Here is an 18,907-nt window from a genome sequence, read left to right as displayed (position 1 = left end):
TTTATATAACTTCTTTCAGGAAATATCTCTTCAGATCCTTTGCCCATTTCTTAACTGAGTTTGTCTTTTTATTGTTGACTTGTATAAGTTCTTCATTTTTCTAGGTACTAAACCTTTGTCTGATATATGATCTTCAGATATTTTTTCTCATGCCGTGAGTTGTCTTTTCACTTTCTTGGTAGTGTCGTTTGAAGGACAAATGTTTTTACTGATGAAGTTCAATCTGTATATGGTTTCTGTTTCTCATGCTTTTGTTTTCATGTTTAAGAAATCATTGCTAATCTATGGACAAAGATTTATGCCTGTATTTTCTTCTGAGAGTTATATAATTTTACGTTTAGGTTTTATATACATTTTGAGTTAACTTTGTATATGGTACAAGGTGAGGGTTTAAATTCCTTCTTTTGCACGTGAATATCCAGTTGTCTTAGTTCTGTTTGCTGAAAAAGAGTTCTGTTTCCAATACTCTTCCAGTTGTTAAATTAGGAAAAAAGGTTGCAGTCTTTAATGATTAAGTATGATGGTAGCTGTAGGTGTTTCACAGCTGCCCTTTATCAGTTTGAGGCTGTTCCTTTCTGATCTTAGTTTGAGATTCCTTTCTATTCCTGGTTTTCAGAACCAAGGAAATAGAGGGTTGACTGCAGAGTTATATGTGGATTTTCAATTGTGTGGGGTTTGGTGCCCCAACCCTCTCCTTGTTCAAGGGTCAACTATATTATATATAATAGTAACATGGTTTCAAAAATCAAAACTATGCAAAAATACTGTCAAAAATGTCACTCCCACTAATGTTCCTCCCAAATTGGTAGGTAATAAACTTTGGATTTCTTTTTATTTATCGTGCTTGAGAGTCATTGGAGTTCTTAATTCTATGTGTGCCTTTATGGTTTATAAATTTTCAGCTGTCATCTTTTCATGGGTTGTCCTTGCTCTGTTCTCTTTGGAGAAAGAACTCTGATAAGTGTATGTTAGACTTTGGCACTGTTTTCCTCCCTTCTCATATCCTTTCTTTTTTTTTTCTTTTGATTATGGATTTATTCATGTGATTGAGAGTTCAGTTACAGACTTTTCCTCTCCTAAGCTGTATTTGTAAGATTTATAGATCTGTTTTTAAGTTTCATAAATCAATTTGACTTATAAGTCATTTAAAAGTCAAAGAATAGTCTTAACACTTTGAAGCAAAGGCTGAGTAAAAATGCATTTATGAACAGTCTTTTTTCCTCATTTGTTTAACAACTGCATTAATCCCAAATAGATGTTTTTCATACTCTTGAAATGTCAAGTTTCTGTGAAACTTTCTCTTTTTTTAATTTTTTTAATATTATTTTTTTACTTTACAATATTGTATTGGTTTTGCCATACATCAACATGCATCCACCACGGGTGTACATGTGTTCCCATCCTGAACCCCTCTCCCTCCCCATACCATCCCTCCAGGTCATCCCAGTGCACCAGCCCCAAGCCTCCTGTATCCTGCATCGAACCTGGACTGGTGATTTGTTTCTTATATGATATTATACATGTTTTAATGCCATTCTCCCAAATCATCCCCCCCTCCCTCTCCCACAGAGTCCAAAAGACTGTTCTATACATCTGTGTCTCTTTGCTGTCTCGTATACAGGGTTGTCGTTATCATCTTTCTAAATTCCATATATATGTGTTAGTATACTGTATTGGTGTTTTTCTTTCTGGCTTACTTCACTCTGTATAATAGGCTCCAGTTTCATCCACCTCATTAGAACTGATTCAAATGTTTTCTTTTTAATGGCTGAGTAATACTCCATTGTGTATATGTACCACAGCTTTCTTATCCATTCATCTGTTGATGGACATCTAGGTTGCTTCCATGTCCTGGTTATTATAAACAGTGCTGTGATGAACATTGGGGTACACGTGTCTCTTTCCCTTCTGGTTTCCTCAGTATGTATGCCCAGCAGTGCGATTGCTGGGTATGAGAGTTGGACTGTGGCTGAGCACTGAAGAATTGATGCTTTTGAACTGTGGTGTTGGAGAAGACTCTTGAGAGTCCCTTGGACTACAAGGAGATCCAACCAGTCCATTCTGAAGGAGATCAGCCCTGGGATTTCTTTGGAAGGAATGGTGCTAAAGCTGAAACTCCAGTATTTTGGCCACCTCATGCGAAGAGTTGACTCACTGGAAAAGACTCTGATGCTGGGAGGGATTGGGGGCAGGAGGAGAAGGGGACGACAGAGGATGAGATGGCTGGATGGCATCGCTGACTCGATGGATGTGAGTCTCAGTGAACTCCGGGAGTTGGTGATGGACGGGGAGGCCTGGCGTGCTGCGATTCATGGGGTCGCAAAGAGTCGGACACAACTGAGCGACTGATCTGATCTGATGGCAGTTCTATGTCCATTCTTTTGTATTTTTCATCCTTTTTTGTCTCTGTGTTACATTCTGGAATGTTTTTCCTGACCTACCTTCCAGTTCACTAATTCTGTTTTTGGTTGGGTCAGACCTGAATCTGTTCATTACATTTTTTATTTTAATTAATTTTTAGTTTCTTCAGCATTTCATTTTGGAATCTTTTTTCAAATATACTGTTAACTTTCTTTTTATGATTTCCAGTTATATATTAAGCATTTAAATATTTTTTTATAAAAGAAGTCCCTTTCTTAGGTTTTTAAAAAATAATTTTATTTTTGGTTGTGCTGCATCTTTGTTGCTGTGCAAGGGGCTTTCTGTGGTTGCAGTGCGTGGGCTCCTTGTTATGGTGGCTTCTCTTGTTGAGGAGCATGGGCTCAGGAGTTGTGGCACACAGGCTTAATTGCTCCACAGCATGTGGAATCTTCCTGGACCAGGGAGCAAACCCATGTCCCCTGCGTTGGCAGGTGGATTCTTATCCACTGTACCACCTGGAAAGTCCCTCAAACATTTAAATCTTAATGAATTTTGGTTTAAGAATCAAAACGATCTGAAGCACATTCCTATCTCTGTTTCCAACCACTTCCCTTTTCAAAGCTTTTTAAAAATAATTGTAATTGTTACTATTCTATTAGGAATTCAAACCATCTGTGTGCGTGACTACCATAAATCCAAGAAATAGAGAGTAATACAGTTATCAATCACAAATTTTAATCTTGTAATTATTTTTAAAAAGTGCTTGAAATTATTTAGGTAATACATAATTAAATTCTTATTGTGCAATATTCAGGAATTCAGAAATATATACAGTAAAGTATGAAAGTTCCCCTTCATTTACATTTTCACTCCCACTCCTCTTTGTCATAGGTAAACACTGTCAGTTTGGAGAGCATTTTTCTAGTCCTCTTTCAGTGCATTTAAACACGTGAGCATGTGTGCATTTTAACACAACCTCCTAATCTTTCTAGATTCTGGCTTGTTCTTTTCATTCCTGATGGTGCTAGTCCAGGCTCTGGTCATCACTGTCCTGCATTGCAAAAGTAACCATAATCCCGCTTATGTCTGCCTGTTTTTAGCCTTGTCATCTTCAGATCTGTTTTGTAAACCATGTTTATCACCCAGCTTAAGACCTTGAGTGGCATCATATTAAGAATGCTATACGATAAATCCTAAGCCCGTTAACATAGCATTTAAGACCCTGTGGGGACTGAATCTTTTGCTTTCCACTTTCATCTTGAGCAGCTCCCTTCCTTAAATGCTTGTATTCTGTCAATGCTGGATTGCATCTAATTTTTTTTCCACACACCATAGTATCTGTGTCACTCAGCTTTTCATTCATAATTTCTCTTCTGTTGGAATGTTCTCCACCCCTCTTTTCCTCTTAATCTGATTAACACTTGCTAATCCTTTTTAGTGTGGTGGTTAGGAACCTGGACCTTGGGTTAGTATTTTGGATTATTTCATTTTAATTTCTTTCGAATCACAGTATTTAACTGCTGTAAACTTTGTTCTGTCATCTATGAAATATGAATCATTTCTACCTCATAGAGTTATTTGAGATTAAATGAGATAATAACTGTAAAAGTGCTTAGCATAGTGTCAGTTTAACAACAACAATTTGGGCATCTTGTCTTTCAGTAAGACAGAGAGCTGCACCTCTCTGTTGTGCATTTGTCTAATACTACAATTACATGCAACTGTTTAGTGTTTTTGATGGCCCTCCTCCACTGGAGACTCCTTAAAATCAAGAGCTATCATGTTTGTCTTTGTATTACTGGTACTAGGTACTGGCAGGTAGACATTTAGTAAACATTTCTTAAATATATGAACTGAGTTTGAAATAGCTGGTCAATGCAGTTTCTTTTGCACAGGAAACTCGTATAAGTGTGTTTACCTTCTGTTCAAGTGAGATTTTTGTTTTCCTTTCTCTTTACAAGTAGAAAGTCTTAAAATAGTAATTACATTTATTTCCACCACACTGAGCTGTGACGCCACAAGCTGGAAATCCAGGGAAGCCATGGGAAGTTGGCACTCTTAGGGATTAGATCATTTTTCCATATTCAGTTTGTATTCTTATATTTATGGAATTTGGTTTGAGGATAGTGAAAGTCCTTCATATTCATGTATAATTTGAGAATTGGATTTTTACAGTGTATCTCCCAAGAGATATTTTGGTAAGATAATGTTTTCCCTGTTACCCCCCAAGTTCCAATAGTTCTTTGAGTGCTTACAAATGACAGACAGATGTTATCTGTCTTCTATAGATGAAAAATCTCAGGCTTAGGTTAATTAACTTATTCAGCTAGAAAGCTGAATTTAAACCTAGTTGCTCTGGTGCTCATTCTCTTTCACCATACTGCTTTTCTAAATAAACTGAAAATAATTTTAGTTTGAATTTGTAGTATTTGGTAGTGATTTTAGTTACTTGGTGACTATTTAAACATTTTATAGTAACAGAAATCTTTATGGTAAGATAGTTAGATACTGTTTAAAGATAAAGTTTTTAAAAATTTAAATCCAACTAGTGTTTCTCTAAGGTATGTATATTTTATTTTTAAATCAAACCATCAGTAGGAGGATTTATTTGCCTTATCAATGGTCTTAGACTTTAGCACACTTGTCTATTTCTTCCCCTGTTGCATAATCCCTATGCATTATATTGGTCAGGAGGCAGGAATGTTGCAAATGTTTTTCTTTCAAACTGCAACTTGCTCTGAGATTTGGAATTAACCTTTAGAATGTTCTGGGTGTATCCTCCACGTGCCAAAGATCTGTAAATTTCTTTTCACATGGGCTGATATTTTCAGGCATATGAGTAAAATATTTGTGAACACAGATGTTTTCCTTAAAAGTAGTTAATGATCAGAAAAGAGACCACAGTGTGGAAATACTTTAGGTTACTCCTGTAAAATGATCAGCACATAAATTATTATTTTTCTTGTAGTTTGCATTGTTCATTTTCTAAGGGAGGAAATAACTAAACTGATAATTAAAACATACTTCTGTGTATTATGGTTTTTTTTTTTTTTTCCCTCCGAGAGTAAACTAAATGATTTGAACTGACTAGGGCCTCTCCATTCTGTGAAACTCACATTGTTTGCGTACTGTTGGCGGGCCTCATTAGGGGGTAAATTTGCTTTTTCTGAGTGTTTGCCAGTAACGATTCCTGTCTCCTACGGGAACTTGCCATTTGGATAGTCTCCTTCCTACACTGGCCAGTCTTACACAGTTCAGACCATCAGTTATTTTTCCTGCTCTTCAATTTTTTCTTATTATTCTTTGGTTTTTAAGTATTTAAAGCTGAGGATATTGGTCTCTGAGATATTGCCTGCTTAGGGTTCGGCATCTTGCCCGAATTTGTTGGGCCTCTCAGGGCCTGAGTTCTCTGTGCTTTAACAAATGAGCTACAGTTCTCAAGAGATCAGTGAAGCTTGTTTGTTGATCCTGTATTCTCTTCCAGAGGAAGTAGATCTTTGAGAATGTCTAAGGAAGGGTAAGTGAGTTTATTATTCTTTTCCCCTCATTTTTCTCAGCGAAGAGATGTTCTAGTCATCCAAGTAAATTGGAAGATTAATAAGCAGTGCTACCAGTCTGAGTGGAGATGGGGGAGAGATTGAAAGAAATTCAGCCGAAAGTTTACATTGCTAGTGTTTCACATGTAATCTGCTGTAAAGTTACAGTTGCTATTTGGAAAGACCGCATTGAGGGTGGATAATCGTCATAGAAATTCAGTGAGAGATAAGCACCGTTTACCTTGTGGTAAACTCTCATTTGTTTTTCAGTAGAAAGTGTTTATGAAGATTGGAAGCAAACTGTAGTGTCTTACCAAAGAGTTTTACATAGAAATGAGTGAAATTTAAAAATTCAAGTGCATTTGAAAATAATTTGTACCTTTAGAAAATGGTGTGAAAGATTGAAAAGCAACCTGTGATTTTGTTTCTTTCTGGTCACTTGTAGACAAAAATAATTTCAAGTGGAATGCCCCATTCCTCTTTATTTTGCGATATAAAATAGTTCTGTAGGGTTTTTTTAATTGTCTTTATAGTTTTTTCTCTTATGTTTCAGAATTTGAATTATTATTGGTATTCTATCATAGGTGACATGCAAGTTAATAGCTACATCCTGTTAACAGTCTCATTTCTAACCTTCAAGCATAACTTGACCTGGTTAATTACGGAGAAACATCCCCTTTGATCAAATAGGACACAGATTCCCTCAAAAAAAAAAAAAAAAAAAAAAAAAAAAACCAACTCTTTAAAAATACAGTGCAATTTAAATTTTGATTTTTTTGAAGTTCTTAATTTTTTTCTAGTAGAAATTTTGAAGTAGTTTCAGAGTCTTGTGTTTATAATTTATTTTAATCTGGTCATGTATTGATTATGAGCAAAATAAAATTGGCCCATTTTACTGCTATTTTATAAAGCCTCATTATTAGTTAAAAAGAGCAGCCATGGGTATAAATAATTCTGCATTATTTTTAGACCTCTCATGACATCACTGGAATTTTGAGGTTTCTTTAACTGTGAAAATTATGAGAGGACTGCCTCTTCAGGTTTGTATGTTTTCTTTCCTTCTAGCTCTAGCTCTAAGCTTGCAGCTTTTATTAAACAATTTTTATGATACGTATTATCATGGATGCTGGTAATATTTGTCAGGCTTGTACAGTGGTTATTTATAAAGCTGGTTTATAGATCTAAGAAGAACCATATTTCTAGATGCAGTCCAAGTTCTTGGGAAGTAATTAGAACCTCCCCCCGCCCCCCATATAGAGGGAGGAGGTAAAACATATATTAGAATTGGTTTAAAAAAAGATCTGTGTAAGTCAGAGGACACTATAAAGCCTGGAGTATTCTTTAGGTTATTTCTAGGGATCCGTGAGGCAATTCTTGTACTTTCTGAATAGGTAATGAACAAGTGCATTTGAATTGCATGGAGACTATAAATGAAATCAGTTAGCTTTTATTCTCCTTTGCTATCTTTAGAAATAAATGGATAAAGTTTCTACTTTGGAATGAAATGATTCTTATACTCAGAATGTTGGTATATGTGATTATTTTTATATCTATGAAATATTTCCCAAGTAAGTAATAAAAAAGGATTGTTAGTAGAGTTAAATCATCAAAAATTATACTTGAGCCTTATGTAAACCTATAGTAATCGAGACAGTATATTATCAGTGTAAGGATAGATATATAGAGAGATCATGAAACCTAATAGGAAGTTTGTAGACCCACACATACAGGCAGTTGATTTTCAGAAATGACGCCATGGTAAGTCAGTGGTTAGTCTATGTAACAGATGTGCTGAAACAACTAAACATTCATAAAGAAAAAAAGTGAACCTCAACCTTTGCCTCAATCGTATATATATTAAAAAAAACACAGAAATGATCATAGACTTAAATATAAAAGTTTAAAGCAGAATGTAGGTGAAAATGATTGTGACTGAATTAGGTAAAGATTTCTCTTTAAATACATAAAAAAAAAATGGAAGATAAAATTGATAAATGGGGCTTCATCAAAACCAAAAAAAAAAAAAATCCTCTGCTTTTAAAAAGACAACATTAAGAAAATAAAAAGGTAAGCCATAGACTGGGAGAAAATATTCTCAATACATATATATCTGATAAAGAACTTATATCCAAAATACCTGAAGAATTCTTACAACACAGACAAATAACCCAGTTTGTAAATGATTCTTCACACAAAAAGACATGGCCAGTAAACATTTGAAAAGATGCTCTGCATCATTAGTCATTGCGTGCTCAGTCGCTTCAGTTGTGTCTGACTCTTTGCCACCGTATGGACTGTAGCCTGCTAGGCTTCTCTATCCATGGGCTTCTCCAGGCAGGAATACTGGAGTCAGTTGCTATGCCATCCTCCAGGGGATCTTCCTGACCTAGGGATTGAATCTGTATCTCTTGTCTCCTGAATTGTCAGGCAGTTTCTTTACCACTAGCACCATTCAGATCAGATCAGTCGCTCAGTTGTGTCCGACTCTTTGCGACCCCATGAATCGCAGCACACCAGGCCTCCCTGTCCATCACCAACTCCCTGAGTTCACTCAGACTCGTGTCCATCGAGTCAGTGATGCCATCCAGCCATCTCATCCTCTGTCATCCCCTTCTCCTCTTGCCCCCAATCCCTCCCAGCATCAGAGTCTTTTCCAATGAGTCAACTCTTCGCATGAGGTGGCCGAAGTACTGGAGTTTCAGCTTTAGCATCATTCCTTCCAAAGAAATCCCAGGGCTGATCTTCTTTAGAACGGACTGGTTGGTTCTCCTTGCAGTCCAAGGGACTCTCAAGAGTCTTCTCCAACACCACAGTTCAAAAGCATCAATTCTTCGGTGCTCAGCCTTCTTCACAGTCCAGCTCTCACATCCATACATGACCACAGGAAAAACCATAGCCTTGACTAGACGGACCTTTGTTGGCAAAGGAATGTCTCTGCTTTTGAATATGCTATCTAGGTTGGTCATAACTTTCCTTCCTAGGAGTAAGCGTCTTTTAATTTCATGGCTGCAGTCACCATCTGCAGTGATTTCGGAGCCCAGAAAAATAAAGTCTGACACTGTTTCCCCATCTGTTTGCCATGAAGTGATGGGACCAGATGCCATGATCTTCGTTTTCTGAATGTTGAGCTTTAAGCCAACTTTTTCACTCTCCACTTTCACCTTCATCAAGAGGCTTTTTAGTTCCTCTTCACTTTCTGCCACAAGGGTGGTGTCATCTGCATATCTGAGGCTATTGATATTTCTCTCGGCAGTCTTGATTCCAGCTTGTGTTTCTTCCAGTCCAGCGTTTCTCATGATGTACTCTGCCTATAAGTTAAATAAACAGGGTGACAATATACAGCCTTGACATACTCCTTTTCCTATTTGGAACCAGTCTGTTGTTCCATGTCCAGTTCTAACTGTTGCTTCCTGACCTGCATACAAATTTCTCAAGAGACAGATCAGGTGGTCTGGTATTCCCATCTCTTTCAGAGTTTTCCACAGTTTATTGTGATCCACACAGTCAAAGGCTTTGGCATAGTCAATAAAGCAGAAATAGATGCTTTTCTGGAACTCTCTTGCTTTTTCCATGATCCACCAGATGTTGGCAATTTGATCTCTGGTTCCTCTGCCTTTTCTAAAACCAGCTTCAACATCAGGAAGTTCACGGTTCACATATTGCTGAAGCCTGGCTTGGAGAATTTTGAGCATGACTTTACTAGCGTGTGAGATGAGTGCAATTGTGCGGTAGTTTGAGCGTTCTTTGGCATTGCCTTTCTTTGGGATTGGAATGAAAACTGACCTTTTCCAGTCCTGTGGCCACTGCTGAGTTTTCCAAATTTGCTGGCATATTGAGTGCAGCACTTTCACAGCATCATCTTTCAGGATTTGAAATAGCTCAACTGGAATTCCATCACCTCCACTAGCTTTGTTTGTAGTGATGCTTCCTAAGGCCCACTTGACTTCACATTCCAGGATGTCTGGCTCTAGGTAAGTGATCACACCTTTGTGATCATCTGGGTCGTGAAGATCTTCTTTGTGTAGTTCTTCTGTGTATTCTTGCTACCTCTTCTTAATATCTTCTGCTTCTGTTAGGTCCATACCATTTCTGTCCTTTATCGAGCCCATCTTTGCATGAAATGTTCCTTTGGTATCTCTGATTTTCTTGAAGAGATCTCTAGTCTTTCCCATTCTGTTGTTTTCCTCTATTTCTTTGCATTGATCGCTGAAGAAGGCTTTCTTATCTCTTCTTGCTATTCTTTGGAACTCTGCGTTCAGATGCTTATATCTTTCCTTTTCTCCTTTGCTTTTCACTTCTCTTCTTTTCACAGCTATTTGTAAGGCCTCCCCAGACAGCCATTTTTCTTTTTTGCATTTCTTTTCCATGGGGATGGTCTTGATCCCGTCTCCTGTACACTGTCACGAACCTCATTCCATAGTTCATCAGGCACTCTATCTATCAGATCTAGGCCCTTAAATCTATTTCTCACTTCCACTGTATAATCATAGGTATTTGATTTAGGTCATACCTGAATGGTCTAGTGGTTTTCCCTACTTTCCTCAATTTCAGTCTGAATTTGGCAATAAGGAGTTCATGGTCTGAGCCACAGTCAGCTCCTGGTCTTGTTTTTGCTGACTGTATAGAGCTTCTCCATCTTTGGCTGCAAAGAATATAATCAGTCTGATTTCGGTGTTGACCATCTGGTGATGTCCATGTATAGAGTCTTCTCTTGTGTTGTTGGAAGAGGGTGTTTGTTATGACCAGTGCATTTTCTTGGCAAAACTCTTATCAGTCTTTGCCCTGCTTCATTCCGTATTCCAAGGCCAGATTTGCCTGTTACTCCAGGTGTTTCTTGACTTCCTACTTTTGCATTCCAGTCCCCTATAATGAAAAGGACATCTTTTTTGGGTGTTAGTTCTAAAAGGTCTTGTAGGTCTTCATAGAACCCTTCAACTTCAGCTTCTTCAGCATTACTGGTTGGAGCATAGACTAGTGCCATTAGGGAAATACAAATTAAAACCACAGTAGTGTATCACTGCAGACCGACTAGAATGACTAAACACTGACAACGTGGAGCAAATGGAACTCTCATGCATTGTTGGTGAGAATGCAAAATAAAAACATTTTGGCAGTGTCTTTTAAAGTTAAACATACACTTATTAAATAGACTAATATTTCCACTTCTGGGTATTTACTCCAAGAGAAATGAAAGCATTATGTCCATACAGATTTGTGTGTGAGTGTTCATAGCATCATTATTTATGATAGCCAAAAACTGGGAACAACTCAAAATATCCAGTAATTGAATAGGTAAAAAAATTGTGGTATATCCATACAATGGAATACTACTTGGGAATAAAGGAACTAATTTTTGATACGTGTAATAACATGAATGAGTCTCAGAACTATTGTGTTAAGAAAAATAACCAGACATAGACTACATGGTGTTTGATTCCATCTATATGAAAACTAGTGGAAAACAGCATAATCAGTGGTGTTTTGTGTCCATGGGTTGGGGAGAGTATTGCAAAAGGACATGAAGGAAAATTTTGGGTTGATTGTGGTAGTTGTTACATGGGTGTATACAATTGCCAAAACTCACCAATCTTCACACTTAAAATGGGTGAATTTCACTTGAAGTAAATTATACCTCAATGAAGTTGGAGGGGGAATGAGACTTGAGAAACTCAACTTGCTTATTTAAAATCTTATAAATAAAATTATTATTGTTTAGCATAGTCAAAGGAATATATTTGGAAAAATATAGGTACTCTAGGATGTGTAATGCAAGGGGGGAAAAAATACGTTCTTCTTTCATTGTAATGATCAATCCCTCATCTTCTGGAGCTGTTCAGAATGCCTTTTATTACCAGAGCCTGCTGTCTTTTAGGTGAGAAGCCAAAATCAGTTTTGTCATTTGCTTTTATTTTAAGTTCTAGATTTTGACCTCTGTTTTCCATTATGGGCACAAACAGCACACTTATTAATTTGGCCTAATGATAACATGGGTAAATATTTTCTTCTCTAATTTTTATTCCACAGAATTCAACCTTAATATTTTGTTGTATTTTATAAATTATCTTCTATACATTGGTTTTTACTTTTAAAAATTGGGGAGAAAAAGTAAATAATTTAGGGGAAAGTAGGAAAAAAGATTGGAAAAAACGTGTTTTTAATTAGACTGAGATTTTTGAACAGTAATTTTCAGAAGTATTGCCATTGTTCCCGGTTTCTCCCTTAATTTATGTATTCTTCGTTAGTCCTCTTTCTTATTCCCTACCATTCTGCTCTCATTACTGCAGTTTCTTCATTTGAGGTTGAAAGTGAAGGGAATTTTAATGTCTTTTAAAGAGCTTCTCCTTAAAGTATGTTTTGAAATCTTTGGGGAAAGATAGCATAATCACTACTCTTATTAGTCTTTGTTTATCACTTTTTAAGATATACGTTTTTTTCACATTTAGACATCTCTGAATTTGGGCTACATCTAGTAATATACCACTTAATTCAACTTAGAATTAAGTTGAGTTCTTCTAGAGAGAATTTCATTTCTGTCAGTCATGTAGGGGCAACATTAACCATGCTAGTAGGGTAAATTTAAACCACAAACCTACCAGATTTATTGTTTGAATTCTCAGGGGGAGGTTTTTTTTTTTTTTTTTTTTAATTAATTAAAATTTTTTTTTTACAGTTTTTTTAAAATTTAATTTTATTTTATTTTTAAACTTTACATAATTGTATTAGTTTTGCCAAATATCAAAATGAATCCACCACAGGTATACATGTGCTCCCCATCCTGAACCCTCCTCCCTCCTCCCTCCCCATTCCATCCCTCTGGGTCGTCCCAGTGTACCAGCCCCAAGCATCCAGTATCGTGCATCGAACCTGGACTGGCAACTCGTTTCATACATGATATTTTACATGTTTCAATGCCATTCTCCCAAATCTTCCCACCCTCTCCCTCTCTCACAGAGTCCATAAGACTGTTCTATACATCAGTGTCTCTTTTGCTGTCTCGTACACAGGGTTATTGTTACCATCTTTCTAAATTCCATATATATGTGTTAGTATACTGTATTGGTGTTTTTCTTTCTGGCTTACTTCACTCTGTATAATAGGCTCCAGTTTCATCCACCTCATTAGAACTGATTCAAATGTATTCTTTTTAATGGCTGAGTAATACTCCATTGTGTATATGTACCACAGCTTTCTTATCCATTCATCTGTTGATGGACATCTAGGTTGCTTCCATGTCCTGGCTATTATAAACAGTGCTGCGATGAACATTGGGGTACACGTGTCTCTTCAGGGGGAGTTTTTTCCTGTTTCTTGGACTTGGTGTCAGGGTCACGATGCACAAATGTCCTTGTGTGTTTCTTCTATATTGCAGATTTAGTTCTCCTTTTTCCTTGTACTATGGATATAGTCCTTTGATAATCCTAGCTTTACAAGACTCTGACTTTTCTTGGGCACCCCTCCTGGCCCTCTTTTAGTGGCATGTAATATGGGTGAATTCTACAGTTGATGCATCTTCAGTTTTAACCATCTTTAATTTTGTTCCCTCCACGTTCTCTTCACTGGGACTTTTCTATATTGAGTATTTGAATAAGAAAAATTATGATAATTCATGTATTATTTTAGGAATGATAGCATGCTTATTCAGACTTTTGAAGCACAGGGTGCTGTTCTCATGGCATAATCTGATAATGTATCCTTCCTGAGGATGTTCCTCAGAGAAGATATTCAGACAAATTAGTAAGAAACTGTTGGCTGGAAATTTATGAAAAAACTGATGCTTCAGTGACTTTACTTTTATAATCTAGTCCACAATTTCTTGTTGTGTCTGTATATTTGAGGTATTTAAACTTTCAGTTTTTAAGGATCCATTTTCATAAATTAGCATTTTTTTTTAAGATCGCTAGCACTCTTGCCTGGAAAATCCCATGGACAGAAGAGCCTGGTAGGCTGTAGTCCACGGGGTCGCAAAGAGTCGGACACAGCTGAGCAACTTCACTTTCACTTTTCACTTTCATGCATTGGAGAAGGAAATGGCAACCCACTCCAGTGTTCTTGCCTGGAGAATCCCAGGGACGGGGGAGCCTGGTGGGCAGCCCTCTATGGGGTCACACAGAGTTGGACACAACTGATGCAACTTAGCAGCAGCAACCCCACTCTTTTACTGAAGAATGGGAGCATAAAGGCAGACTAAGGTGTTGTCATTATGTTTTTTAAATAACAGCATTATTGAGATCTAGTTCACATACCATTCATTTCACCCTTTAAAGAGTACAGTTCAGTGGTTTTAAGTATACTCTCGAGAGGTATGTAAACAACAGCTCTAATTTCAGAATATTTTTTTTATCCCCCAAAGCAAATTGCCCATTCCTTCTTCTCCACAGCTCTGGCAGTCACTAATTGCTATTAAGTTTTTAGTTTAAATTTTTTTTAGTTTAATTTTTAATTCAGTTGAATATTGTGTCTAGTCGTTACTAGGCCCTATGCTATCGTTGGGAAGGCAATAAATCCTTGTCTCCAAGATTATAATCCAGTAAAGAATAAGGGAATTAAACACTTAGTTTATGTATATGATAAAATATACATAAGTGCCAGAACTGCTCACATGTATCACATTATAGAACTTTAGTTGCTGGTGAAATACCTTTCAGTTCAGTTCAATTCAATCTCTCAGTCGTGTCTGACTCTTTGCGACCCCATGAGTTGCAGCACGCCAGGCCTCCCTGTCCATCACCAGCGCCCGGAGTTCACTCAAACTCACGTCCATCGAGTCGGTGATGCCATCCAACCATCTCATCCTCTGTTGTCCCCTTCTCCTTCTGCCCCCAATCCTTCCCAGCATCAGAGTCTTTTCCAGTGAGTCAACTCTTCGTATGAGGTGGCCAAAGTACTGGAGTTTCAGCTTTAGCATCATTCCCTCCAAAGAAATCCCAGGGCTGATCTCCTTTAGAATGGACTGGTTGGATCTCCTTGCAGTCCAAGGAACTCTCAAGAGTCTTCTCCAACACCGCAGTTCAAAAGCGTCAATTCTTCAGCGCTCAGCTTTCTTCACAGTCCAAGTCTCACATCCATACATGACCACTGGAAAAACCATAGCCCTGACTAGACAAACCTTTGTTAGCAAAGTAATGTCTCTGCTTTTGAATATGCTATCTAGGTTGGTCATAACTTTCCTTCCAAGGAGTAAGCGTCTTTTCATTTCATGGCTGCAGTCACCATCTGCAGTGATTTTGGAGCCCCAAAAAATAAAGTCTGCCACTGTTTCCACTGTTTCCCCATCTATTTGCCATGAAGTGATGGGACCGGATGCCATGATCTTCGTTTTCTGAATGTTGAGCTTTAAGCCAACTTTTTCACTCTCCACTTTCACTTTCATCAAGAGGCTTTTTAGTTCCTCTTCACTTTCTGCCATAAGGGTGGTATCATCTGCATATCTGAGGTTACTGATATTTCTCCTGGCAGTCTTGATTCCAGCTTGTGCTTCATCCAGCCCAGCATTTCTCATGATGTACTCTGCATAGAAGTTAAATAAGCAGGGTGACAATATCTTTAATTTAAAAAAGTAATCTGAGACCCAAGGGCATCATTGTTACAGAAATTCTCTGACATGGCCGGAAGAGTTTCTTAAAGAAATTTCTGGGTCTTGAAAAATAAGGTAGAGATAACTAGGAAGGACGTTTCATGTATGGAGCACAGTATAAACAAAGCTTTATAGAACTTTTAGGAAATAACAAGTAGTTCATTTTAATTACTAGAGCTAAAGGTGTGTGATGTGGAGCAACGTGAGATAAAACTGATTTTGGAAAGATAATGAAAGCGTTGAACTCCTCTAAGGTTTTTTAAAAAATTGTAATGTATTTGGTAGTAGGTAGTGAGGAATGTCTAAAGGTTATTAAGAGGGAGAGCAACATGATTAGAGCTGGGCCTTAGGACAGTGCTTCTCATCTATGTTGGAGAACCATTTTCTTGTAAAAGGCTTCTCTTCTGTTAGAAATTGATACTTAGAATAAAAATGAATTACTTGAAAAATGAAGAGACATAAAATGAAAGTATATCTTTTTTGTTATTATGTTCAACAAACAAAACTTTTCTGTCAAATTGTTATAAAAGTTTCTAAATACTTGCAGTTTCTTAAATCAGTAACAGCACTTCACAAATCTGCATTGGACTGTGGACCCCACTTTTGAGTAGCACTACTTCAAAGCAGTTAATTTGGCATTAGTGTGCAGGCAGAGCCATTGAGAGATGATTGCTGGAGAGTTAATGAGGGACCTAGACAGGTTGTTAGCAGTTTGAATGGAATGGAAGATCTGGATTAGAGACATTTGAAAATTTAAATGAAGGCAAGTGAGATGTTGTGGATTTGAGGGAGAGGAAAGAATCAAAAGATTTTAATAACTAGGTTTTAGACTTAAGGGGAAAATGAGAGTGACCTGGCGGAAATAGAGACTAGTTTGGGGAAAGAGATACAAATTAGGTTTTCAACAAAAATTCACCTTATAGCATTTTTCTGTTAATTAACAGACACTCAACATACATCATTTGGTTGATAATCTAAATTTGCACTCTCCAACAGGCACTTGTAACTGTAACAAACTTTGAGTATATAATTACACAAACCCATAGCCAAAACATGCCTGAGATTTTTTGCTTGTATCCTTAGTCTCATTTTTTGTTGCAGCAACTCTTGTTGGGCCTTTGGCCAGGAAATTGTGACTCCTGGGCAGGAGGAGGAGCTAGGGATAAAGTTCACCAGTGCCAGAGAAATTCTATTCCAAATGGATTCATGTGGAGCAACAGTGATATCCAATGACAAGTTAAATTAGACACAGAGGTGTTTTCTCCAGCACTGTCTCAGAAGAGACATACTGTGGAGGGGCCTGGTTCCGACTAAAACGGTCTTTTTGAAGTAAGGTTAAAGTCACACACACAAAAATTATACTAGGGATTTGAAGAAGAATTCTGTTATGTGACTTCAAGAACTAGTTGACTCAAATAGTTTCACACTTTGCAGAACGGCAACCAGTGACAGATGAGGTAATGCTGCTTTGAATTACAGGTTAAATCGCAAAACCATTAAGAGTTTGCTATTTACAAAATTCCAAATTTAGTAAATTGCATGTTCATGTTCCTTTAGTGTGAGAATACTAGATTCCTGTTCTTAAAGCACATTAATAGTCTTATTTCTTTTGTTTAACGTCTGTATTTATTTGGATAGCATTTCTTCAAGTTTTATGCCTTACTGCAGTGCCGTATGATAGTAAAAGCTGTTACATTTGTCTTTGTGTTGACGTCTGTGCTCAGTTTTATAGTGTTTCTGGGTCTGTCTGCTAAAGATTGTGCCTGTTGTTTTAATGCTCAAATCTATATCTTGCAAATGACTTAGTACATAGGAATTTCGGGCTGATAATTACATTTTAATGTTGGTTGCTTAGTTCAGTCATGCTTTCTAGGGTGGCAGGTTTGTGCTTTATTTAAAGTAAGCTTTGGAAAATTTCACAAATATATGCAGGCTCTTGAAGATAGAGATGTGGAGTATGTTCCACTGGTTAATAATTTAGAAAAGTGACACAAGTTAATAGGCATTAATGAAGATACAGTCAAGGTTCTGGGACCAATAGAAAATTTTGGATTCCCCAAGGCAGATAATGATATTTTTGTTTTAAAAGTGTGGTGAGACAATGAATCAGCCTTTTAATTGATAGAGCACCTAGCACTTTCTTTTATATAATAATAGTAAAAAATATTTATTAGTTTGACACCAGGAGATCAGTTTCGCTTTAAGGCTATATTCTGGAGATGTGGTATTTCTGGCTCAAGGCTGCCTCTCAGCTGAAGTCAGTGCATACTTTCAGCATTTGGATGTTTATTATCTTTATAAATCATGGCATGTATATTACTGCAGTTATCTATAATGCAGCTGTTCCCTTTTGTCATCACAGCTTTGCTTATGCACTTTAGGTATTCATGCATGAATTAGATTTAATTCCCTATTGCCCCCATCTGCCATGTTGTAGCTTAAATTAGGGAAGGAAAAGGAGCAGTGAGAATATATGTGCGATTTTTCTTTTGTTTCATAAGTTATAGGGGAGACAGGAGTGATTGTTTTTCTAAGTTCAGGAGTTGCTTCTGTAGGTGAGAGTACTTACTTTAAATGAAAATGAAAAGATAAAGGATATTTGGTTTCATAGAAAAGCATCTTTTCTAATTTTAGACATGTAAAAAATCTTACTAGTTTTAGCTACTCCCTAAAGGACAGCTTCTAGGATGTATGTCATAAAATGGTACCTGCTTCGTAATAGGCATTCGACAAACATGTTGATTGAATAAAGTGATCAGTTAGTCAAAGGAAAGAGTGTGATTTAATGGATATTTAGCAATGATTATTTTTGCAGAAACAACAGATTTTTTTATTCCTAATATATATCATTCCCAGAGTTTCTATGGACAATGCCTAAGGATAATAGTATGATCTCTGTATCCTTAAAAATGTGATAAGGAATACAGGTTAATCTCTCTTCTGGACGAGAAAGAAGTGGGTGGATTATCTAGCTGCGTCTGTTTCTTTCTACCTTTAGCAGTGACTGATACCAGCAAAGTGTCTTTTTGTCTATGATTCTAGCTGTGTCTAAAACCAGCTTGCATCATTCTTATGTCAGAATCAAAGCTGTTCCTTTCATTATGTGGTCCCATATATCTCTCTCCTGGATAGAAAAGTCTTCGCAGTCTGTTTCTGCTGAATTCCCACAGAATATTTTAGGCATGTCAGCTGTTTGGGCTTTGATCAAGGATTTGATCCAGTTGGCCCCCTAGCCTGAATTGAGAGTGTGTTTGAAAAGTCTCAGCTTCAGTGTTTCCAGAGTTAAAACCATTACTCAGTGTCTTTACCTTCTCTTGTTGCCTTTATGTAACTGAAAAAGGTGATAATAAAGTAGATGCTGCAGTCGGTAGTAATACAGTGAAATTTGATGAAGTGGCAGAAGGGTCATGGTGATATATTTGGAGTTTGGGGGTAT

The 18,907-nt window shown here is 37.1% G+C and overlaps 1 protein-coding gene across 4 annotated transcripts in view; it reads left to right on the top strand.

Annotated features, from left to right (window-relative positions):
* Window positions 1-18,907, top strand: part of NT5C2 (5'-nucleotidase, cytosolic II) — a 99,507-nt gene that overhangs the window by 33,249 nt on the left and 47,351 nt on the right. The window contains exon 1 of one of the 4 annotated variants that reach the window (XM_006067761.4): window positions 5,449-5,878. The exons of 2 other annotated variants lie outside the window; for them this stretch is intronic. In XM_006067761.4, coding sequence (XP_006067823.1) covers window positions 5,865-5,878 — 14 coding nt within the window. In that variant the 5' untranslated portion in view covers window positions 5,449-5,864. Of the gene's footprint in view, window positions 1-5,448; window positions 5,879-15,882; window positions 16,929-18,907 lie in introns of those variants that run through there. One more of the 4 variants, XM_006067762.4, reaches the window with a different exon arrangement.

Source organism: Bubalus bubalis, chromosome 23 (genome assembly GCF_019923935.1).
Source record: "Bubalus bubalis isolate 160015118507 breed Murrah chromosome 23, NDDB_SH_1, whole genome shotgun sequence".
Lineage (NCBI taxonomy): Eukaryota > Metazoa > Chordata > Mammalia > Artiodactyla > Bovidae > Bubalus > Bubalus bubalis.
This window is presented reverse-complemented; position numbering and strand designations above follow the sequence as displayed.